We start from the raw sequence: 24660 nt of genomic DNA on the forward strand, positions 1-24660 counted from the left end.
TAGGCTTAGAACAATTAATGTTTTGAATATTACTCTGGAAAAGCTCTAAAAACTTCAGGCATTTCTTCCGCAGTCCAATTGTTTAAAACACTCCCAGGTTCAACGGGATAGATGCCTGACGTACTTCCTCCTTCAAATTCTTCTTCACATATGGCATTGATGCTTAAGTTTCTTAACATTTCCTCTGCGGTCTTCTTTCTTGGAGCCCTCAGTTCAGAATACATAGTTCCTCCCGACATGAATGTCCTGGATATGTGGGGGAAAGCCATAGGTTCCCAGTCGACTTCTTTTCCGTTCAAACGCGCTTCCTTCTATCTTGTCTCTTTTCTAACTCTTTCCTTCTCTGTTTGGTATTTGGTTTAAATCCTAAACCAAAACGATCTTGTTTGTATTTCACTACTGGTGCCCCCATCCTTCCCTGAAGGCATCTTCCAAGTCCTCTTCCAGGCACAGCTCCTTTCCCAACTGTCGCTTGTAATCCCATCCTTGTGGCTTTAGACATGCTGGGCGTCGGAATCTTCTTTCCCCCTATGACAAAGGTTGCATTTACAAACTCCAAAGATCGAAAAGAACATTCAACTGCCTCATCGTCTATTCCCAAATATGGTGTATCATTGGTTACCAATGCAATGATATCTTCCTTGGCGTCAATTGTAATTAACCGGCCTTCTATTACCAATTTTAACTTCTGGTGCAATGATGAAGGCACCGCCCCTGCCGAATGAATCCAGGGTCTTCCTAATAAGCAATTATATGACGGCTTGATATCCATCACTAGGAAGTCCACATCGTATGTATTTGGGCCAATTAAAAGAGGTACTTCTATTCTTCCTATCACCTTTCTTTCGGTACCATCAAATGCTCTCACTATATTTTGGCATGATCTCATGTGAGAGTTATCCACCGGTAACCTACTTAAGGTAGATAGGGGTAAAACATTCAAGGCTGATCCATTGTCAATTAGCACTCCAGCTAACATATACTCCCCGCAACGAGCAGTGATGTGTAATACTTTGGTAGATCCTCTTCCCCCTGGCGGTATTTCATCATCATTAAAAAAGATGAAATTATCGGCATTGATATTATTAACCAAGCGGTCCAACTTATTCACCGAGATATCTTTAGTGACATAAGTTTCATTTAGCACCTTAATCAACGTATTACGATGTATCTCTGAACTTATAAGCAACTCAAGTACGGAGATACGAGCCGGTTGCTTATGTAATTGTTCTACCACGCTGTACTCGCTATGTTTCAAGAATTTTAGAAATTCTTTGGCTTGATTTTCAGTTACCGGCTGATTGACACTCGATTCAATTTCGTATGTTTTTGTTTTTCCTAGCTCAACTGCTAAAGCTTTTTCTTTTCCAGATTCCACTATCGCGACTGCCGGATCATAGCGCTTTCCACTTCATGTATAGAATCCTTCCTTCTTTTCTGAAGCATTTACCGAGCTCTCTTTTCCTGGAATCGTCATATTGCAATCGTAACTCCAAGGAACCTTTTTGTTATCCTTGTAAGGAAAGGATACAGGTTTTTGGATTATAACTTTTGGCCCTATTTGTATTCCAGATTCTTTGTTCATTGGCTTTGAAATGATAACCACTGGATGACGAAGCTCTTGGGTTCTCCTTGCAGATCCTTCTCCTGTAGCACAAACTTCTTCCTCTTTTAACCCTTTGATTTCTTCATAAAACTCCATTTCTTTGCTATCCATAAAGTTTTGCACCACGATTCTGAACTCGGTGCATTCCTGGATGTCACGATCTTCTTCTGCGTGGAACTCACAAAATCTCTTTGCTTGTTCAGGCCTTTCTATCGAATCTTGCTTGATAAGACCTCTTTTTACCATTTGTTTCCAAACCCATCCAAGAGGGGTTTTTATCTCTGCCACGTTGGCTTTGACTCTTCTTCCTTCATTCTCACTTATCGCGTTTACCCTATTATCGTCATGATTGGGCAACGGATTTTCTGCTACATTTGGCCCCGATGAGTCGCCAATCTTTACGATCCCCATATTGATAAGTTTCTCCACTAACTTCTTGAATGCAGTGCAATTCTCAATCGAGTGCCCCTTAATCCCCGCGTGGTACTCGCATTGGGAGTTTGTGTCATACCATTTGGGGTACGGAGGTTGCATGGGTTTTAGGTAAAATGGAGATACCACATGTACATCAAATAAATTCTGATACAATTCTTTATACGTCACCGGGATGGGTGTGAATTGAGGTCTTTCTATATTTGGCCTTGAATTGGACTCCCGTCTCGAAGAACCTTGCTGATTAGTGGTTGTTACTTGTCCCACCGTGATTGATCTAGAATGGTCCTTGTTAAACATGCTTGTGTTGTTTATCTCATGCTCCTTCTTTCTCGGTGCTGACCTTTTAGCACTTTCTCCTGCTTCTATTTTGCCACTCCTTATGGCATTTTCTATCATTTCTCCAGACATCACTATGTCTGAAAAGCTTTTGGTGGCACTACCCAGCATGTGATTGAGAAATGGAGCTTTCAAAGTATTGATAAAAAGCATGGTTATCTCTTTTTCTAAAAGTGGTGGTTGAACTTGTGCTGCTACCTCCCTCCATCTTCGAGCATACTGGCGAAAGCTCTCATTAGTTTTCTTTTCCATATTTTGCAATACAATTCGATCGGGTGCTATGTCCATCACATGTCTGTACTGTTTTATAAAGGCCTGCGCCAAATCTTTCCAAGAGTGGATTTCAGCTCGACTCAATTGATTGTACCATCTAGCCGCTGACCCGATCAAACTATCCTGAAAACAGTGAACCAACAGCTGCTCGTTGTTGATGTACCCGGTCATTCTTCGGCAAAACATAGTGATATGAGCATCGGGACAACTTGTCCCGTCATATTTTTCAAACTCTGGCATTTTAAACTTAGGAGGGAGGATTAAATCAGGCACCAAGCTCAGATCTTTAGCGTCCATTCCTCGGTGGTAATCAGCACTTTCCATGGCCTTAAACTTTTCCTCCAGCCATTTACATCGGTCTTCCAATTGCTTTGACAGATCCACTTTCGTCTTTTCCACTTCTGCCACGTCATCGAGGTCAGGGACTATGAGATTGGTGGGATTCTCTCCGGAATTGTTACTTATTCCGATTGGAGGACTCGTTTGGAATTGTTGGGGTCTAATTGTAACAGAGGGTCTTTGTGGATACATTTCAGCTTGAGTATGCGCGTGCAGAGGGGTAAAGCCTGGAGGGTAAAGGGGTTCATCACTATTTCCTTCTTCAACATTAACAATAGGGTCCTTTCCCTTGTCTTTTCCTCCTTTCAACAGTTGCGTTAACTTTGCCATCATGTCGTCTTGGGATTCTCGCATCTCTCGCTGAATCTTTTCCAACCGCTCTTCTATCTGATCTTGCATATCTCTTTGGAGCTGCTCAAGTTTTTCTAGTCTTTGATCCATGTTTCTTGACTTCGCTCGAGTTCCGTAAGAGTGACGGTTTTCCAGGTTAACTGAAATAATTTTATTTAGTTAGGGTTTTTTAATGGTCATTAATGCATATAATGCAATGCATGAAATGAATGCAAAAGGCGTTAATTCTAGTTCAATTTCATTATGAAAACTTTACTAGAAAATAAACTTTTTTTACATAAGGTGGATTACATATACGACTTAGCCCTAAAACTCAAAATTCTAATCCTCCTAAGCAACGAGGCTAGCTCCTGTCCTCGACTCGACTCTAATTCGTACTTCACGCTTAACACATCAGCTTGTACTGCTAACGTCTGCAAGTGATCAGCCACCTCTCGGATTTGAAGCACGGCTTCTCCCATGATTTGATCTCTATCTCTTACTTGGTTCTGAAAGTAGTGCAACTGCTCGGTTTGACGATCTTCATTAGATCTCATGTGCTCAATCCGCATCTCGCAACTTCGCAATGCTGCTTCTAACTCTTCAATTCTTCGTTTCATCTCTTCAATTCTACTTAGGCTTGCTTTTAATTCCATCACAGAATTTCGATTTCGATGCCGATGGAGAGATTCTTCTAACTCGGACACTCTATTTTCTAGTTCCCCTTTTTCTTTCTGATTCTCTGACAGACTCTTCTTTAAAGTCTCGTTCTGGGTTTGAACTTCTTGAAACCTTATTTCCCATCTATCAGCTTTGTTCTTTTCTTCTTGAACTTCCTTGCGCCATTGTTCAGAAGTCTTTCCCAACCCGGCGGTTCTTATTGATGATCGCAACTTCTTGTAATCTGTTTTCAGACTGTCCAGATCTTCTTCAGCCCTAGCTTTTCCTTTTCTTAATCGCTCCATCTCGAGCTTCTAGACATCTACATCCAACCTTAAGTTTGTTTTTTCTTCCTCCATTTGCTCTATCTGTTTTTCCAACTCTGCATTTCTTCTTTCAAAATCTTGCTTCAAAATTTCTAGTTCAGAAGGGATGACCCGTAAGTGCTCCTCTATCGAATGACTGCCTTCGGGGCTTGATTTGGGGACATTGTCATTGATTCTTCTGACCCTCCATTCTTCATATTCGGGGGTTGTCATTGGTCCTACAGCTAATCGCTTCATTTGGCGAGTCTGATTCCACGCATTGGATATCTCTCGAATCCTCTTTTTGTAGCCATCACCCCCATACGAGAATTCACACTCGGCCAGCCCCTGGGTTGCGGGTATAAACTGTCTTGATCTGTACTGTCTGAGCACTAATAACGGGGCATAGCCAATAGCTCCCCAGATTCCAAGCAAAGGGACCCAATCAAAACTACCGCATCGGTACAAAATTTCGTCTGGAAGTAACCACGGAGCTCTCCATTCAATGTCTTCTTCATGCAAGTTTTGAAGAATTGCCATCCATTTTTCCATTGAAATGTCGTCCCTTCTCGGTGTAGCTATCATCTCCTTTAGCGGCGAATAGTTTTCAGAAAAGACCCGATATGACACCTTATCCACTTTCCAAAAATGACTGTGGAACCACGCAAGTAACAACTGTGCACATCCAATGAACCTGCCTTCGCCCGCTCGCCGACAGGTACTCAATGATCTGAATGTCTCCGCTAAAATTGCTGGAACCGGGGTAACTCCTTTATCAAGGCGGTCGAACAAATCAGTAACCGCCTCATCAATATGCCCCAAAGCTCTAGGAAAGATAACTAAGCCATATATGCTTAGGGCGAAGATATCTACCCTCTTTTTTATATCCGGGTGCACCAAAGCCACATCTTTCAAACTCCTCCAAGAAATGCACTTGTTATCCCCTTTTTGTTTAATTCGGGCCGTAACCCACTGCTCACTCATGCCTGTTATGTTCATTAACCTTCTCAAAAAGGGTACATTTGCGGCTCTTGAGTAGATTCTGTCGACTTGACTCTTTGAACACCGAAGTAAAGCCATATATTCTTCTATCGTAGGCACCAAGTCAACTTTCCCGAACGAAAAACAACTATAGGCGGGATTCCAAAATTGTGCGAGAGCCCGGAATAGGTGCTTATCTACCTTCATATCTAGCAGGTACGGAAGTCCCCGTAATGGGAATAAAACAACTGTCTGGCCTCCTCGTCCCAATGGTCCCAAATTCCTTTCAACTCTTGTAAATCGTTCTGGGTTATGCTGATGCGGGTAAAGTCCCATAGCTCTGATATATATCCTTCAGCCAAACTATCCCCTTTCTCTTGCTGTGTCGTTTCCGACCAAATTCGGACTGCCGCATTATCTTCCACCTTATCAAGAAACCTTCTTTCCATGATAAGCTTTCTTTCTAGAAACCGAATATGAACCAACGCCTTGAAATAATGAAATGCCATGCAGTTGAAATGTCATGCATCCAAAGTAAAACAACAAATATCAGTACCAGATATAAACATATAATCCAAGACAATTCAAAAAGAATAAAAGCACATCAGGGTATCTACTAGGGTTTGGTGTAGTTCTACTTAAGGTGAGTTCCTAAGGTTTACTACATGGGGTTTGGTTCTAAAGCAAAGGTACCCGAACCAGCAGATTCCTCGATCTTCACCCATTATAGGCTCATATAGACCGAGTTCGGTTCAGGGGAATACATTTCCCTATGGCTGCACGGAGATGAAAATCTCACGAAGACATAGGTACGGATGTATCCCGAAAGCGATCCACTATCCTGCACGGAGGTGAAAACCTCACGAAGGAGTAGCTTCTCACTCCCACTTAAAAGGTGTGACCAACGGTCATGCAATGCAATGCAAAGATATAAAAGTTTAAAATACGAAACATGATGAAAACTATAGCTCAAAACAAATGAAATGCAATGAGAAGATCGTATATTTAAATCAAATTTTCAACTTTCGACAAAAAGACAAAAAATAATCAACTCGTGGCTTGACTCACTTATTTTGAAAAAGTCCTCAGCGGAGTCGCCAAGCTGTTGACACCATTTTTTGGATGAAAACGGGGTCGACTTGGATTTTGGAAAAAAAGAATGAAAACGGGAGTCGCCACCAATCCTTTTTTGACGAGGTATGATTGGGTCACCTCAAAAGGTGGTTGTTTTTAATAAATGATTTAATTTTATTAAAACAACGATTTTGGTCTACGAAATTCAGAAAAATGAGTTCAGGAGTCGGTTACGCACGAGGAAGGATTAGCACCCTCGATACGCCCAAAATTGGTACCTAGTTGATTAATTAGTGTCTTAGTGTCGAAAATTTGAAAACTTGAAAGAATTTAAAATACGATCCCTCTTTGTAAAGAAAATGCCCAAATGTTAAGGACCTTCTCGTCTCACAATATAAAATGTCACATCCAGTAAGTTAGGACACGACATCTTGAATTTTCGAGAACGAGCTTGCCTTTTATATAAAAATTCGTGTATTTCAAAAGGTTATTCAGTTAGTTAAGGTGAACGAGGAAAATCGAAACCCAGTAAGTTAGGGCACGTTTCCTCGAATTCCCGAACACCGAATATTGCCTTTACTTGCAAAAATCTTATTTCGAGGTAACGAAATGCCATACCCAGTAAGTTAGGGAACAACACCTCGTATCTCCGAGAATAAGCATTTTTCAAAACTCATGTCACGATTTAAAAGAGTATTCCGTTATTTAGGTTAAAGGAGAAAAATCGAAACCCAATAAGTTAGGGCACGATTGTCTCGAATTACCAAATACGGAATATTACTTTTATGAAAGAATTATTATTGGGTTGGATATAATGATAATAAGAATAATATTAAAGTAAAGTAAACAATAATACTATATATAAATGTATATATATATGTATATAATAGAAATACACACTACTATATAATAATAATAAATATAGAAATACAAAAAGCAAATATAATAAAAATATTAAATTAAAGTAATAAAAAATAATACTATATATAAAATATATATATACATAAAAATATACACTAATATATAAAAGTAATAGTGATAGCAAAAATAATAAAAATATGAGTAATATTAATAATATATTAGAACACAAAAGTAAAGTAATAACAATAGGGGTGATAATAATAATACAAACAATAATACATATATATAATAATAGTAGTTAGAAATAAAAAATAATAAAAGTAACAATAATGATAGTAATAATATAAATAAATATGGAGAGGGCATATATAATATAATAATAATATAAAAATAATATATACATGAGAAATAATAATAATAATATAAATAATAGTAAAAATAATAAAATAATAAAACAAAGCTTTCAACTCTCTTTCTCCCTCTTTTCTAAATCCGGCCGTTGGTCCGGCTTTGCTTCGGTCATGGACCCCCACGGGCCGCCATCGGCGCCACCGTACACGGCGGCCGGACCTCAAAAAAACCTTTTTCGATAATGAAAATATGGGTAAGCTTCTTACTTTTATTTTTACTTTCGTATAAAAAAAACAAAATAAAATTGAAAGGAAAACAATAAACAAACAAAGAACTAAAGATAAGAATAGACAAAAGAAACCTCTTTTGCTTTGATCTTTGATTAATCTCCAAAAACTAGCCTTTCCAAGAAACAAAAATAACCTTTTTTACAAAAAAAACACCTCCAAAAAACAAAAAAAAACCTCCTCCAAAACAAAGAACAATCCTTCTCCAAAAAACCAAAAACCCACCCCTAAAAACAAAGTCTTGAATGGCTTTTATAGCCAAATTTTACAAGTGGAGTGGTTGGGGTGGTTTAGGTGGCCAAGGGTGGTGGAGTTGGTGGCTAAGGTGGGTGGCCAACAAAGGTGGTGGAGTAGGTGGCCAAGGTTTTTATTTATTTATTTATTTATTTTTTGTGTTTGGGTTGGGATTAGGTTGGGCCAAATTGGGTTTGGTTAGGGTTGGTTTAAGTTGGGCCAAAATTGGGCCTTTACAGGGTAGATCAATATTAACATTAAACCTTAATTTTTTGACTTTCTTTTTTCCTTTTTTTTGGTTCCAAAACCATATATATCAAAACCAAACATAAATAATGTAGTGGTTCAAAGCCAAATAATTAACAAGTACATGTATTCATGATTTTGGGATGGATAAAAACAACAAAGTAATTCACGAATATACATGTATTCATAATTAAATAGAAAAACTTATCCTGAATTTACCATGTAAATTCAAAGTTGTATTTATAATTGAACAGATTTTCACATGAATACTTGAAAAATATTTTCAAGCCAATAAATCTCAAAAAAAAATTCATAATAGTTGGCATATCCCACAATTCATACAATAAATCATATCATCATAATTTAACCAAATATTTAGAACTATAAGATGCCAAAACCTAAGATTATAGAACCAAACTTAAAACCAAAATATTTAAATATGTATATAGTTGATATGAATTTGTATCAAAACACACATAAAATTGAATATATAACCATAACAAAAAACAAAACAAAAAATTAGCAACTTCAACGATATCCATCAAAACTTAATTTCACCAATAAAACTATAAAAGATATCTTATTGAATAATGGTTATAAACACCTATTCACACAAACTATAATCATGCATTAATCCTCAAAATCATTGATAAGCATATAATATATATACACACATAATATATACACACAATTATAATAATATAAAAATCATATTAGCTTGCCTTACATATTTCATGTAAACTCAAATTTATATTCATGACTAAAGACATTATCATAAAACTTCTTTTATACGCACAAATACTTAAAAAAAATCCATAATTAAAAAAAATCCATAACCACTAAATATAAAAAGAATCTCAAATTATATAAAAGCCTTTATATGTGCAACTACTTATGAAAATTCATAGCAACCATATTAAAAAATATCCCAAATATTTTAATTTTAGTCGGGTTCCATAAGAACTAAAACTTATATAAAATAATTATAACATAAATCAAAAGTAATCATTCGTATATATGAATTAAATTCAATGGTGAATATAATTTATCATGAATAAAGATAAAAGATGATAGTTCCATATATATTCAACCACAAACAGAAAATTTTAAACCAATAGTGCGAAAAAATAAACATCTTATTACCAACATTTATTTATTCGATTATCAAGTGAATTAACTTTCAAAACCAATTATACAACCCGATTGGAATTCTTCAATTGCAAAAAGTTGCAAGTCTATAACTTTAATTTAATAATGACTTTAACCAAATTTTATAAAATAATTGTGTGAAAAGAAAATAAAGAAATCTCACAAATCAATTTTTATCAATTAATTATAAATAAATAAACTTCCATCTTTCGAATAGCATATGCAAATATTAAACTAGATTATATTTATAAAACCTTAAAACTTTATTTAAAGAATCAAAACCCAAAAATTTATTAGGAATCTCAAATATTCAACATAATATATAATTAAAATATCAAATCCATAAAATTAAAAAAAGAAAAATGAATCAATCCAAAAATAATAATGAATCAATTCATTCTCAATGATTCAATATGACAAAACTCAGATGCCACTTGTTAGAATTTGTAAAATAAATTTAAAATAAAACTTAATAAACCAGGATCTATCCTATCAAATCATCAAGAATAAATCAAGAAAAAAATTAGACGAATTCCTTAAAGTTTTACCAAATCTTGGGGATTTAATCTTTCAAATTAACACACAAGAAATTCAGAGAATATCTGCTCTCTCTTTTCTAATGTTATGTAATTTGGGGATTATAACCCTAATATTTATAACATTGGCGTATTAGTTCTAATCAAATTCTAATTAGCCCATCATTAATTAAAATTTGATTAGAACTTAATTACTAAAGTATGTACACATATTTGACCCATACTTTATTTAATAATTAAAATTCAATAAAATTCTAACCAGATTAGATCATAACCTATCATAATAGTAACTAATAACATATAATTATCTTTATTATACACGTGATATCTATATTTTCCAACAACTTATTCTTTGGGCTAAAAAAAATTTATATTTATTCAGTTTTGTTCTAGAAACTTCAAATAAAATAAAACCTTTATTTTTTAAGTTTTACGCTGCAAGACAAAAATGAGTTCCAATTTCAATTTGCATGAAAAAAATTTGTCAAATCAAAATAAACACCAAACTCTACAAGTATTGTATTTTATGTCGAGACAATGACCAATAGTGATAAAAAAAAATTACTTAATTTATATGAAGAACCAGTGAGTTTGGGTGGTGGTCTATATATTTGTACATATTATTTAAATTTTATATATTTTTAAAATTTTATTTTCTCTCTTAATTTAAATTTCTATAATTATTTTACAAATGAAAAAACACAAATACAATTAACACTTCTTACACCAATAGCAAGTTTCAAACCTTGGTTTAAGGGTACATAAGCCTATGAATTTTCGTAAAAAAAATTAATTAAATTCTTTCTTCAAAAATATATTTAATTAATTTTTAATATCAATTAAATTTTTTAAGTAACATTTTTTGTTGGTTATTAATGGTGCTGTTAAACTGACGCTTCATGTCAGTCACGATGCCATGTTAATTGGCCACACACCCAAAAAGAAATTTAAAAGCTTTAAAAATAAAAATAAAAATTAAAAGAAATATTTTTTTAATGGAATAAACCTTGATAAATGATTGTTCAGGTTCATTCATTTTAAATCTTATTCGTTAAAATTTTATAAATTTTAAAAAATATTATTAAAAATTATAAAAATATTAAAAAATTTAAAAGTAATAAAAAGACCATTTAAAATTTAAATTACAGAATGAATCTGGACATATGTTAGTCCAGATTCACTGAAGATTATTATTCTAAATTATATAAAGTTCAAAAATATAAAAAAAATTCCTTCAAAAATATGAAATGTGTATCAATGTTTTAATTTTATTGGTACTTTTGAAATATATAAAATTATTTTAATAAATAAAATTTAATAAGAGCCCAAGTCGCACAGCCATAATGCGTGGAGTTATTGATGAGAATCACATCATTGAAACAATGGAAAGATGAAAAATTAAATGTGTTTTAGATGAACATATCCAAAGGTAAAAGATCCCATGACCAAAAATAGCCAAAATTTTTAAACTAATACACATATCAGTATCACTTGAGAGGTGCCACCATTGTCTGTTTGAAAAGTGACACAATCCACACACACTAATTTTTATATCCTTAATATATAAATAAAAGTTTTCCTATTTATATATTCACATTTAAAAAACCTTTACTTCTGCATTAATAAAATTATAATCTATTTATATATTTATTTACTAAAAATAATTTTATTTTTATTTTTTACATATCTTAAAAGTTACCAATAAAATTAAAACATTCATACACATATCATGTTTTTAAAGGAAAATATTTTAAATATCTTTTAAACTTTATATAATTTAAAAAAATAGTTGAATCTGAACATAATATCATCTATGTTTTCATTGGATTTGGATAATCTTATATCCATATTCATTCTAAACTTTTCAACTTTTAAATAGTTTTGATTAATTTTTAATTTTTTATTAATTTTTAGAATATTTTTAAATGTATTTTTACTCAAAAATAATTTTTTTAATTTTTTTAAAAATTAAATTTTGAAATGAATGAACTTAATAAAAACTATTTTTAATTTTTATTTTGCTAACACAGTAGTTGGCAACGTCAGCAACTATTGTTGACAGTGAGCGCCATGTCAACACCGTTAACTGTCACATCACCACTGTAATAGTCAAAGATGAAAAAAGTTAATCAAAAAATTTAATTGATGTTATTTGAGAGTTTGAGGGTTTAATTAAATGCATTTGAGGCTTAATTTTTTTTTGTGAAAGTTAAAAGAGTTTATATACCCCTTTAGCAAAAAAAAAAAAACGGTTGTAACAACTTAACAGATTGATTCCCTCCCTGTTGCCATTTTCCCAATTTTATTAACCAAGTAAAAACGGTTGTAACAACTTATGATAATCAACAAGGGCCTGAGGATGTTTCCGCTCACGTCTGCTCCTCCTTGGCTGATCTGTCACTTGTTGAGATGGCAGTTGCTGAACTGGTTAATAAAGTATTTGTTAGAGCCAATAAGGCAACCACAAACTGTGATTTTAATTTATATTTCAAGTTTCAACTACCATTTAATCCTAGTTTCATCATTATATTTTTATTTATTATTAATTTATTGGTTTATCTTTTTAAGTGTATTAAGAGTTTGAGGGTGTGAAGAGAGAGTGTAAGAGCATCATATAATAAGATTTTTTTTATTTCAAAATTATTGAGTGCTTAAAAAAATGATTTGAAGAGCTGACAAGTTTATAAAATAGAAGCGACTTGCAGGGTTTAAACCTATGTGACATGAGTGCAAGTTGGGTACAGAATACAAATGATAACATTCTCAAAAGTGTCTTATATGTGCTAGAATTTAGAATTTGAAACTTGCCACTAGATAAGAAGCGGTTTCAAGAGTAACCTCATTGACAAGGAGTATGAGAATCGAGACTGTTGATTAAACTAAAATGGGCTCAGATTGTTGGTATGACCCTCCAATATTGGGTATTATTAGGACCCTTACTGGGTTTTGAAACTTGATTCCTATTTCATGCAAGGAAATGATTCAGAAAAGTCTCACATACTCTAATCCTGCTATTGTCAGTTATTAGAGTACAAATTTGTGGTCAGTTGAGAATAAGAACTGAAAAAGATGATGAAGGAAGGTAAAACCCTAAATTGAAATGAGGTAGAATGAAATTTTTAGAAGCAGCATGCTTCTCTCCTTCCCATAGGTGATTTGGGTCCTTATTTTAATTTATTTATTGTTTTTATCAGTTAGGTTTTTTCCAATCCCCTACAAGTTTGCATGTTCGTTTGTACCATTTTCTTGACATAGTAGTTAACTACTCAAAATGTCCGAATCCGGCCAAAAATAGTGCTTAGCATGTAGGAGAAACTGTCTTGAGATATAGGCCATTTATAAAGCTTTGATCATGTTTGTCTTTTTCTTAATATTCGTTTGCCACAAATGAGAAAGGGTCTTGAAAGAAGCAAATTAAGATGATGTTGGCACCGAGTAACTACAAAACAGGTGACCTCTTGCCGCCATACTGCGAAGGTAAAGATCTACTTACGGTTAGAATATTCTTTTACTTTTTTGTGTCCCCCCTGCTGATGAAGTTTATCAAATACTTATCTAAACAAATGCATGCATCCAAATACACTCACGCAAAAGAAACAATGGCCATTCTTTGACTCAACCTGGAACCCAAAAAAAAAAGGTCATCTCCCCTTAAATTAATCCAAGTTGCACTAAGTGTTGAGTGTGCATCCAATATGAATATGTGCATGATGCAAATAAGCAACTAAAGTCAACCGGAAATACATGTAAGAGAAAATTTCAAAAAGAAAAAAACGAACAAAAGACGGTTTGCATTTATACCAGTTAGTACTGTTCCGCTGGCAACATTCAATGAAATGTAGCAAATTTGCAGTCGACGTATGGCATGGATTAAAATGCTTCTTTCTGGTTGCAGAAGTAAATGTGAGCCATTAAAGGCACTTCATTAGCACTAGAGTAGTAGAGTTGTAGGCCATAGCAGAAGCACCACGTTGAAGCTTACTATACAATTGTTGCAGATTAGGCATGAGCTAAACAACTATTACTCTTATTCGAGAATGAAAACTAAATTGAATCGACTCCATAGGCTTAAAATACTTGTAAATACAAAGATTTTATAAATGCCAAATATATACAAGTAATGAAGCTAAAGATTAATTATTACAAATTCCAACATGCATTTTATTCATGAAAGCAACTTAACATAGAGCGAAGAAATGAACACATGGAGGCGTTGGTGAAAACTATAGGATGACATGACTTTGTGAAACAACTTGTGCTAGCACCAAGATCCAAACACCACCAAGAATGTGCAAGCACAGAGACAGACATATGGTGGCAAAAACTGAAGACTTTGCACTAACATATCTCACTATCTCAAGACCACCTTCAACGATAGCTTCTTGAGCAACCTTGACACATTTTTTCATGTCTTGACATACCATCTCCAACAAAACTTCAAGGAATGCTAACTATTTCGAATGCAATCCTTCCACTCATATCAACAACAAATTTCTCATTTCTTGGCTCTGATAAAGTTGATGACACTTTTCTAACCCACCCATCATCATCATCATCATCATTGACATCATCAGGTGAGTCCTTTGAACTATTAGAATTTGTCAAAACTTGATGAGATATTTTGACAAGAGCCTCCATTGCACCATTAGAAGTAGTGATCAACAAGTTCCTCAGTTGTGTTGCATGGTCGGGGTTAGTCAACCCTGCAAAGAGCTCATCAAAAGTGTTGACATCTTTAGTCATTTCAAGATAAACGCCCACCATAGAGTTAACAAAAACTTGAATACAATCACCAATCAGCTCCCTAAACTCATCACCACACACCAAATTCAGCCAGCACGGAGTCAATTTTGAGTTCGAATCTCCTTTAGATTGCAGTTCTTTACATGCTGCCATGACCAAATTCCTAGCAAAGCTTTCAACAACAGCGGAAGCAAAACCAGCACCAGCTTCAGTAAAAAGCTTATCCATAACTTGATCCATTGAACGAGATTTGGCATTTAAGGTATCACCACTTCTTGCCTCCGATTGATAACCACGTAAAATTCCCACAGTCAGGCCTTGTGTAACCCTTGCTATGGACTGTGAAAATTCATTGGACTTGGTGATTTTCGAAACTTGTTTCAAAGTATTAGGAATTTGGTCTAATTTTGATAGGAGAAAACCATTCAAATCATTAGAAACAACTCTTATTATTTTAGCACAATCAGAGATGGCTTAAGTAATGGAAACCAAAGCTCCTAAAAGCTTTAAAACTCTGTTTCTCTTTTGAGTTATAGCAGGAAAGTGATAAACTCTATAGAAACCATAACTGGTTAAACCAAAAATCGCCATTAAAGCAACCCATTTCTTCTTCTTTTGGGAAAAATCCAAACCCTTTAAAGCCAATTACAGCTCCATAAGTTGCTAAGACAAAACTCTTCGAAAAAAGCCAAGAAAACTCACCTCAAACTCAAATGAAGTCTCCCTCTTCCTTCAAATGAAGTCTTCTAACCCACATATATAAAAGAAAATAAGCAAAGTTTTTTTTTTTCAATCTAAGGTAAATGGTTATTACAAGTACAAAGAACATGAAAAGGAAGAGATAAAAACAGAAACAAGATCAAACTTAAACTATATTGTAGAATGCAAAGACGTCAAAGCAGTTGCAGAATAATAGAGCAGTCTGTCGCAGGGATAATATTTGATTTGCATATAATATTTATTTATGCAAAAAAAAAAAAGGAAAGAGAGGAATGATAAGCAAATTCAAGCATTCATTATTAGGTTTTTGAAGTTCTTAAGTTTCAACGACCACCAGAAAATTTACAACACGTTTGGTTGGCATGAATAGCCAAACTATTCCTGGATGATTCGGTGATAAGCAGCTATTCATTAGTTTGGTTCACTGAATCCTCCATTCGACAGAATTTCATTCATCTCCCATTCCGCCTCTTCCCGTAATAGCCATTCCCCACCTGATTTAAAGAATAGCAATACAGAGCCTCCACCGAATAAGAAAAAAAACATAACCTCCCATTCTTGCCCTTTACCACTCTCCCTCAGCAAACACCTCAAGCCACCACACCCCAACCCTGTCTCCTAGTTCTCGTTTAGTTATTCTCATCCCACGACCATCATCGACAGAGATCTCGACATTATAAAAAGCATCCCCAAAGTTGAGACGAGTAAGGTTATTATTTCCCTCAATCTCACCTCCATTGTGAGAATTTCATCTCTTTACTTCTCTGCTTGTATTTCACTAGAAAGGGGTTGTGAAAAAAATGAGTTTTCGAAAAAAAATTGGTCAACTGGTTGATCCGATTATTTTAGGGCAATTTAGGGTTAGAAAACTAAGCTTGGTTTATTCGAATTGTTGGGCATTTCTGTTTATTGTAAGGGATTTCAGGTTGCTTGTCTCAATAGTAAGAGATTTCAATTTCAGGTTGGAATTTGTTGTTTGTGGTAAATGGGTTGAAGGGGTTTTGGATTTTGAGCTTTGAATCAGTTATAGAGTTTTTGAGCAAGAAAAAGAAAAAGAAAATAGAGGCGGGGGAGATGAGGAAATCGTTTTACTGGTAAATTTGCCATTACTTTACTTCTTCTTCTTTTTTTTCAATTTTGATTCTGAAATGTTGGGCTAGTTACAGTGTAAGCTGAACAAAGCATTTCAGCTGAAAAAATCTTTGAGGTTAAATTAAAGAGAAATTCGACATATGTGTTAATAAGCTTTGTTTATTTTTGAATCTTAATGCTTAGAGAATCATAAGTTATTTGATGGGTTATTTGATTGCTTAGTGTTTCAACAATCTTAGCATCTGTACCAGCATTCATGATTTTCTCTTAGCAATGAAGACTCTGTATATCTATAATTAGTAGTGTGAATTGTATTGATTTCACCGATATTTGATTGCTTACAAAATTGGTGGATGTTTCTTTGAGTCGTTTCTGCATTTACTTATTTTTTATCATTTTCATTTAAGATTTGCCCCCCCAAATAATTTTGGAGATGTATTTCATATCAATAAGCTTGGACAATATTTTTAACCGAAATTATGCATCTATATGTCAGGCTCACATGCTCAAACTTATGATACTTTGAAGGGCAACAGTGGTGGTCAATCATGTATGCTCAGCCTATCAGAAGATAATATCCTGGACACTGTGGGAGTCATTTGTGTTGACACTGAAAGAAATATAGCATAGGAGCCTCCAGTGGTGGTATTGTACTGAAGGTGATAACTACTAGACGAAACTGTATTTCTTAGTTCATTCCTTTTTGAGGCTATATGATTTATGATACACTTTTTCCCACAATTGTGATAGGTCTCTGGTCGTGTGGGATTAGCAGCAATGTATGGTGCAGGCTGTTGGGCCTCCTCAAAAGGACCCTTTGGGGCTCGTTTCATAGTTGGTTGTTGTGTTAGCGGTGCTGGAGAACACCTAATGAAAGGATTTTCAGCTCGGGAGTGCTGTGTCTCATCGTCACTGTAGGATTCTTTTGGATTTATATGACTAACAGGAATTTGTTCCCTTTACATGAAGAAAGTTTTAGTTATCCTAAATGGACCTTGTCGAGTTAGGTTGTCTCTGCTTGTATCTCTTTTTATTAATACAAAAGTAGTATAATAGGATACGATCTTTTGAAACATTAATTGTCTACTTGATTCTGAGCATGGGTGTTGAAATCGGTAAGGGTCTATGTTTGGTGAGAACTAGAAGTGATAAATCATATAATAGAAGTTGAATTTGTTCGATCTTAAATTATTTGCTTAAATTCGAAGATTTATCATCTTTGATCCCATTTAGAATATTTAAGGTAAGCTAAAAGGAAAAATGAAGGACACAAGTAAATAATTTTGGCTGCCTTTGAAACATACATTAGATTCATTGCAATTTGCAATACTTGGGGTACTAATAAGGTCATTTTCATGCTTAGCTCACAGGCAGGTCCTGCCTCTGCTTGCATGAAAGTTCTTTGCTTTGTTACTCAAGATAGTAATCAAGCTGATACTGATAAAAGTGTTGGGATTTTAATTGTGCAAGCGGATGCTCCTATCAGGGCGAGGTTTCAATTAAACCACAATATATCTCTCAAAAAAAATTATATTTATCGGATTAGTTTTTATATGTGAATTTATTGGTTTAGGTTCCAGGAAATCCTCCAAAACTGAAAGTTATAGAAATTGCAGCTGCGTACTCATCCTTGTCTTTTGGGATAGTATATTTTGGAAGTGGCATGGAAAGGCCTAAGGTATGATGCTTGCAATTAAAACATGTTTTTGGAGTAGATGGTATATTCATTGATGTAGCAAATTATAAGGTATGGTTAAGATACTGCATTATCTATGTATGGTTATGAAGTTCCATTTATTTCTGGCAATGCTTTGACAGCTATTAAAAATGAAAAGAAGTTGCATTATCTACATACACTCTTTATCTGTTGTTTATGCTTTTTTTTCTTAATTCAGGTTTCTATTCTTAGAAAATTTTTAAAAATTTTAAATTAGTAAAGATAAAATTGCACTTTGGCCCCCCTAAATTATAAAAGTTCAATTTAATCCTTTACAAATTATAAAAATATAAACTATAAAAAATTAAAATTTCATCCGCCCCCTAAAAAAATTTTCTGGCTTCACCCCCGGTCTGAATGGTTCCTCTAAAAGGATAGTTAGCTCAACCAATACATAGCTTTCATCATCATTGTTGAAGGTGAAATTAAATGCATTGCCTCTAATGTTTATGCCTTATTCCAATGTTATGAATGGTGTTGATTAGTCACCATTCAAGAATGTGAATTAAAATTATATTCAATATTATTTGAAGTAGAAGGTTTAACTGAGGATGAGCGCTATCGCACATTGACCAAAATTTCAGATCATTACTTCTAATATTTTGTTTTTTATTATAGAATAATTAAATTATTTGTTTCACTAATGAAATTTTAGCACATTAAATATGTATTGCAATTTAAAAATAATAAAGTAGATTATATATAATTTTTATAGTATTATATATTATGATTTTTTAATTCATATAATAATTATATTAAGAATGTTATTAAATTGTATTTTATATTAAATTATATTTAATAATAATTATGTTAAAATATGGTTAAATTATTTATTATTTTTAATAAAATATATTTAACAATAATTTTATTAAAATTTAATAACACTAACAATAATCATCTATCTAACAAAATTTCTGCTAAGGGTACTTTGGTCATTTAAGTCTTTTTTCTTATACTATTACAACATCTATTCCATTCAACCAAACACAAGAATTCTATTACAGCTCTATTCCATTCCATTCAACCAAACAATTAAATTACTGATTACAGCTCTATTCCATTACAGCTCTATTTAATTACAGTCCTATTCCATTACAGTGAATCAAACGTGCTGTTAAAGTATGTCACCAAACTAATAATAATAATAATAAAAGGCGGACCTTTGCGATTGGACTCCAATGGGCCTACACGCTCACAGTTTTCAGCTTGTTTTAGTTTATAATTCACACACATACCTCAAATTTACACCTCATTACTTTTCCATCATGCTTCCTTTCGGGTAAATACATAATCAATTTAATTAAAACATTTTTTTAGTATATCAATTTTTTTATTAAATTGAAAATCATTTGAACTGATGGCAACTATCCGAGCTAACTAATGTCATTATAAAAATGGAAAATCAAATTATGTCCAATTAAAATATAAAGATTAAATCTCAATTTGAGAATAATAAAGAGATCAAAATTGTGATTTGACCATTGTATTGGGTAAATAAAACAAATGAACACTTGTCATGGGGAGAAGGCCCCCTTACATATACAAAGTATAATTAAAATTATAGTTTGGTCCCTCTGCTATGTTTAAGTTCAAGATTTAGTATTTATACTTTATTCTAACATAATTCGGTTCCAATACTTTCATAACATCATTTGTAATGCTTTAATTTTTTTTCGCATAGTAAGTGATACTACTCTGGGACTTGTTATAATGAAATTTTAAAAAATATTTAAATATAAGACAAATAACGGAATTTTAAAGGAATTATAATGATTTGTGGTCGAAAATCAATGAAGACTTTCTCTTTTCACTTCTTCATTCTCTTTCTCAAATCCCACAAAAATCTTCCCTATTCACCTTATTTTCTTGCAAAAATCTTGTAGAATCCCCATTTGTAAACTTGGTTCCATCTTCAACATATTTCCATGAAAGGTAAGGTTTTTCTTGAGCTAGAGAGAGAAAGCTTGAGTTAGTGTGAGAAAGTGAAAAACAAACAGTTAATAAGTGGGTGGTAAAACTTTGAGTAAGAGAATTCTTGGACTAATAAAGTAGAGAAATTTCATGACTTTTCTCTTTCAAAGGTAAGTACTCAAGGAATTGTCTTTACTTTAGAATTTAAATGACTAAATGCTAAATTGGGACTAAATATTAATAATCATAAGTGAATGAAATATTTTAATGGAAATGGAAATAGAGACAAGAGTAAGATGTGAATATTTTAAATTTTATTTATTTAAATTTAATAAGTTATTTTTATACAATAATTATTTTTAAATTTTAGACATATATTTTATTTTTAAAATATAATTAAATCTTATTTTATGAATTTTGTTCAAATAATCTAAAAAACATATTGATGAGAGATGACTTCTCGTACATTTTAACTTACTAAATATTTAATTACATTATATAATATTTATTATAAATTATTTATACTAATTTCAATTACATTATATAGTATTTGATAATTATTTTTACTTGTCCAAGGACCGACTAATGATGACAATTAGTATATGTAATTATAATATATATTACAAAACATGATTAAAAAATTATGATATAATCAAAGGACTAAAATTATGATTATAAAATTTTAGGGGGCTAAAATTAAAAATATATATATTAAAAATATTTAAATTAAATTATTAATTTCTCAAAAAGGACTAAAATTATGATTTTTCTATTTAACCGAAAGCTAAAAAGAAATAAATTAAATTTTTTTAATTTTGGGGAGTGGCTATAAATGCATTTATAATAATAAATGAAATGAGAATCCGAAAATTCCAAATTAAATAAAAAAAGGGGAAAACGTGGTTAAAAAACAGTAATATTTCCTTAAAACTATTTTGAGCAATTTTAGGGAAAGAATAAATAGTCATTAGCCTAAATGCAGATCTCTTGAAACCAGCTCAGCCTTATAAACTCCTCATCAACCAACCAAAATTAGAAAATTTTTAATTTATGAAACAACCCACCATGAGACGCCACGTCATCGACACCTAATCCTGACTGGGTAAAGAGCCACAAAAGTTTGGAGCCAGGTGGCGTTGAATGGGAGAGCTGGAGCTACCCTAACCCAGAAGTGATACGTGTGTTACAACCTCGTACGTGGCTAAGTCCTCATCGACACTCATACATTTTCCTACTACGTAAAAAGGGAACTAACCAAAATTTCCATATATATAAAGCTCTTTTCACATTCATTCACTTATGTAAACACCTCCCAAGTTCCTTGCATCAACTACAACTTTTTTTGCACACTTAACCATCTAACAAAGAAAACAGGAAATTGGACCAACGTTCTTTATTTTGGTTAGACTCTCATTTGTTTCGGTTTTACACCATTTTTACCCATAAAAACCTTCCAATAGTTAGCAAAATTACAGGGACTGTTATTTGATTTCCTTGTTTCCAGAAGATTTGCGTTCTGCAGTTCAAACCCATCTCTTCCTATACAAAGGTATCTTTAGTTTCTTTGCCTTTTTTTTTTTCTTTTTTCATCTCTTTATACGTTTCTTCCATTTGAGTTTTGTGTTGGAAAACACTTGGGGAAGGGAGGGTTTTATAGAAAATTCAATATTTTTTTAATTGTTTTTGCATTTATGCATGCAATGAAAATACCCAGAACCAGAAGTCAATAGAAATCGTTTTTTGGTTTTATCTCGATGACCTCCAAATCCTATTTAGATTAGATCCAAAGAGATTTTCATTTAATTTTCTTCTCTCTTATCCTTTCCAATGAAGAAATTAAACAAAGCCAAACATGCAGAAATTTTCATATCAGCGTAAAAAACAGCTGTCGTTTGCAATCATATCCTTCGTTCCATATTTATTATATTAAAAAAAAGCAAGTTGGACGTCGCTGCTTGCTTATAACTTCCTCTATCGTATACATTTGTTTTGCCGCAATTTCAATTATTGACATGTATATAGATCACGTTGATGCATATCTTTTTCATAGTTCCTAAGGCTTTAGTCTCCAAAGGAAGCAAAACTTGAAAGGCCTTCTTTTCATTATTTGAACAAGAAGATGGAGATTGTTTATCAGCCTTATATTGACCCTGAGTTTGAGTCCCTTATTGAACGAATCAATGCTCCAAGGTATTGCAAACAAAATGAATTAATTATATTAATTACTTGCGTTTTGTTTGATAAATAAAAACGTAACCTGGCTTGGTTTAATTCGCCAGTTTGGTGTTTTGCAGAGTTTGTATCGATAACGACACATGCCAACACTGCACGGTTGTCAAGGTTCAGAATAAACTAAACTATTGATACATGATGCTTGGTTTATATATAAAAGGGTAGTTGTGTGATATTTTTGGAGTGTATGCAGTTCTCTTCTAAAGAGGCTTTTAAAGGGTATATAGCCATCTGAAAAGCAAGAATATAACATGGGAAACCAACCCTTCTTCTTTATATATGTCATCGTTCACAGGTGGACAGTGCAAACAGGCATGGGATTTTGCTAGAAATGGTCCAAGTTTTGACTGATCTCGACCTTGTTATATCCAAATCGTACATTTGCTCCGACGGTGGATGGCTCATGGATGGTCAGTGGCTCAATGCTCCTCCCCACATACCATCCACCATAAAGTATCAAACAATAATTTTCAGTCCCCCTAATTCATTTTTTTCCCCTTTTTGGGGTTGCATGGCTTGCAGTGTTCCATGTGAGAGACCAGCTTGGGAAGAAAATCACTGATGAGACTCTCAATCTTTACATTCAACAGGTCTCTTCTTCCCTATATTTTTTCCTGATATTATATATATATGGAGTAGCAAAGTTTTGATTTATTATGGTATGGGGGGTTTTGATTTGTTTTCTAATGGGAAAAGGAAATGATAATTGATAGGAACTTTGTGATACTAAGATGAGAGCAGGGGTTCCAAAGGAATTACAAACATGTCAGAAAAGGAAGCTAAGGCCATGCCATATCTCAACAGAGCATACGGCCTTGGAGATAACTGGAAGGGACCGGCCTGGCCTCATGTCTGATATATCTGCAGCCCTATACGAATTGGGATGCCATATTATGACAGCCGTAGCGTGGACTCATAACGGCCGCATGGCCTGCATAATTCAAGTGGAAGATGGACTCAAAGGAGGGCCTATCATGGTTCAAAAACGACTGGCTCTAGTACAGGAGAAGCTAGAGAGTGTAGTTGAGGGCCATCATGAGAATAGAGATAAGAAGAGTGTACTGTTAACCGCTCCGGCAGCCGATAGGACACATACAGAACGGCGACTCCACCAGATGATGTACGCCGAAAAAGACTACGAACCATGTCAGGGATGTGATGGCAGCTGCAGGTACTGGAATGGGTGTAAGAAGACTCATGTGACAGTTGAGACTTGCAAGGAAAAAGGGTACTCGGTGGTGAACGTGAGGAGTAGGGACAGAAACAAGCTATTGTTTGATACAGTTTGTGCCTTAACCGACATGCAATATGTTGTATTCCATGCAGCCGTCAGCTTAAAAGGCTCTATGGCTAATCAGGTAAGTTAACTTGGAATTTCTAGCAAATGTCTCGCAATTTTATCCTTGTCCATATGGTTTTAAAATTGTTTATTTTTTCAACTTCCAGGAATATTTTATAAGGAGGCAGGACGGTAGCAGTTTGGCGTCAGAAACTGAAAGTCGTAAACTTGCACAATGTTTGGTTGCGGCAATCGAACGAAGAGTTTCCCATGTTAGTTAAAAACATTTACGTTTTTGATTCAGTTTCCCATGTTTTGAAATGTGTTAGATACGGACAGATGAAGTGGTACAAAAGTAATATAATCCTTTTATGTGATGCCATTGACGCAGGGGTTAAGGCTGGATATATGTACTGAAAACAAGATGGGGTTGCTGTGGTATTTAACGAGGGTGTTTCGAGAAAATGGGCTATCAATAACACGAACGGAGATAGGAACACATGGGGAAAGAGCAAGCGGATGTTTTTATGTTACGGATGCTTCAGGGAATGATGCAAATCCAAGGACAGTAGAATTGGTGAGACAACAGATTGGGGGATCTGTTTTTGTTGTAAACAAGTCCCCCAATTCTTCATTAAGTATCAGCAGAAGCAATGGTGAAATGGAAGAAAGACCCAGATTTTCGTTAGGAAATCTCTTGTGGTCTCAGCTTGAGCGACTTACATTCAGTTTCGGTCATTAAAAGACCAAACTACCATTTCATGCTGTAACTATGTCATTGTCTGTACATAAATTTCTTCATCTCTTGGAATAAATCAACAATTGCTTACATTGATTCTTTCCCCAAAGCAATTCTTCTATGAAAATTCAAAGTAGAGCAGAGCGTTAGTTTTTCCTACAAAACAAACCTGTCCCAAGCCTGCATCAAATAACTTCCTGATAAGCATATTGTAGTTTCTAGCT

At 33.8% G+C, this 24660-nt stretch overlaps 5 protein-coding genes across 6 annotated transcripts; 2 read left to right on the forward strand and 3 right to left on the reverse strand.

The window, feature by feature from the left end:
- Positions 1-3627: 3627 nt before the first annotated feature.
- On the reverse strand, positions 3628-4284 carry LOC107959423 (uncharacterized). The gene has a single exon (XM_016895489.1). It carries the CDS (start codon positions 4282-4284, stop codon positions 3628-3630), a length of 657 nt encoding a protein of 218 aa, XP_016750978.1.
- A 9-nt stretch (positions 4285-4293) lies between these two features.
- On the reverse strand, positions 4294-5601 carry LOC107959414 (uncharacterized). Its single transcript, XM_016895478.1, has one exon. The coding sequence runs from the start codon at positions 5599-5601 to the stop codon at positions 4294-4296; it is 1308 nt and encodes a 435-aa protein (XP_016750967.1).
- An 8839-nt stretch (positions 5602-14440) lies between these two features.
- Positions 14441-14986, reverse strand: LOC107959405 (protein PHLOEM PROTEIN 2-LIKE A10-like). Its single transcript, XM_016895466.1, has one exon. It carries the CDS (start codon positions 14984-14986, stop codon positions 14441-14443), a length of 546 nt encoding a protein of 181 aa, XP_016750955.1.
- A 2061-nt stretch (positions 14987-17047) lies between these two features.
- Positions 17048-18373, forward strand: LOC107959395 (putative threonine aspartase). The gene is made up of 5 exons (XM_016895457.1): positions 17048-17146; positions 17309-17472; positions 17922-18045; positions 18132-18236; positions 18347-18373. Exons 1-5 carry the CDS (start codon positions 17048-17050, stop codon positions 18371-18373), a joined length of 519 nt encoding a protein of 172 aa, XP_016750946.1.
- Positions 18374-21480: 3107 nt separating this feature from the next.
- LOC107899113 (ACT domain-containing protein ACR1) lies at positions 21481-24526 on the forward strand. 2 transcript variants are annotated; one of them, XM_016824728.2, is made up of 8 exons: positions 21481-21735; positions 22237-22376; positions 22481-22526; positions 22714-22828; positions 22941-23008; positions 23132-23776; positions 23865-23969; positions 24089-24526. In XM_016824728.2, the coding sequence occupies exons 2-8, from the start codon at positions 22306-22308 to the stop codon at positions 24437-24439; spliced, it is 1401 nt and encodes a 466-aa protein (XP_016680217.1). In that variant the 5' UTR covers positions 21481-21735; positions 22237-22305; the 3' UTR covers positions 24440-24526. The 2 variants fall into 2 exon arrangements, with proteins under 2 accessions (XP_016680217.1, XP_016680226.1); XM_016824737.2 differs by having other exon boundaries at positions 22245-22376.
- The last annotated feature ends 134 nt before the right edge of the window (positions 24527-24660 follow it).

The sequence above is a fragment of the Gossypium hirsutum genome, chromosome A11, assembly GCF_007990345.1.
Source record: "Gossypium hirsutum isolate 1008001.06 chromosome A11, Gossypium_hirsutum_v2.1, whole genome shotgun sequence".
Taxonomy (NCBI): domain Eukaryota; kingdom Viridiplantae; phylum Streptophyta; class Magnoliopsida; order Malvales; family Malvaceae; genus Gossypium; species Gossypium hirsutum.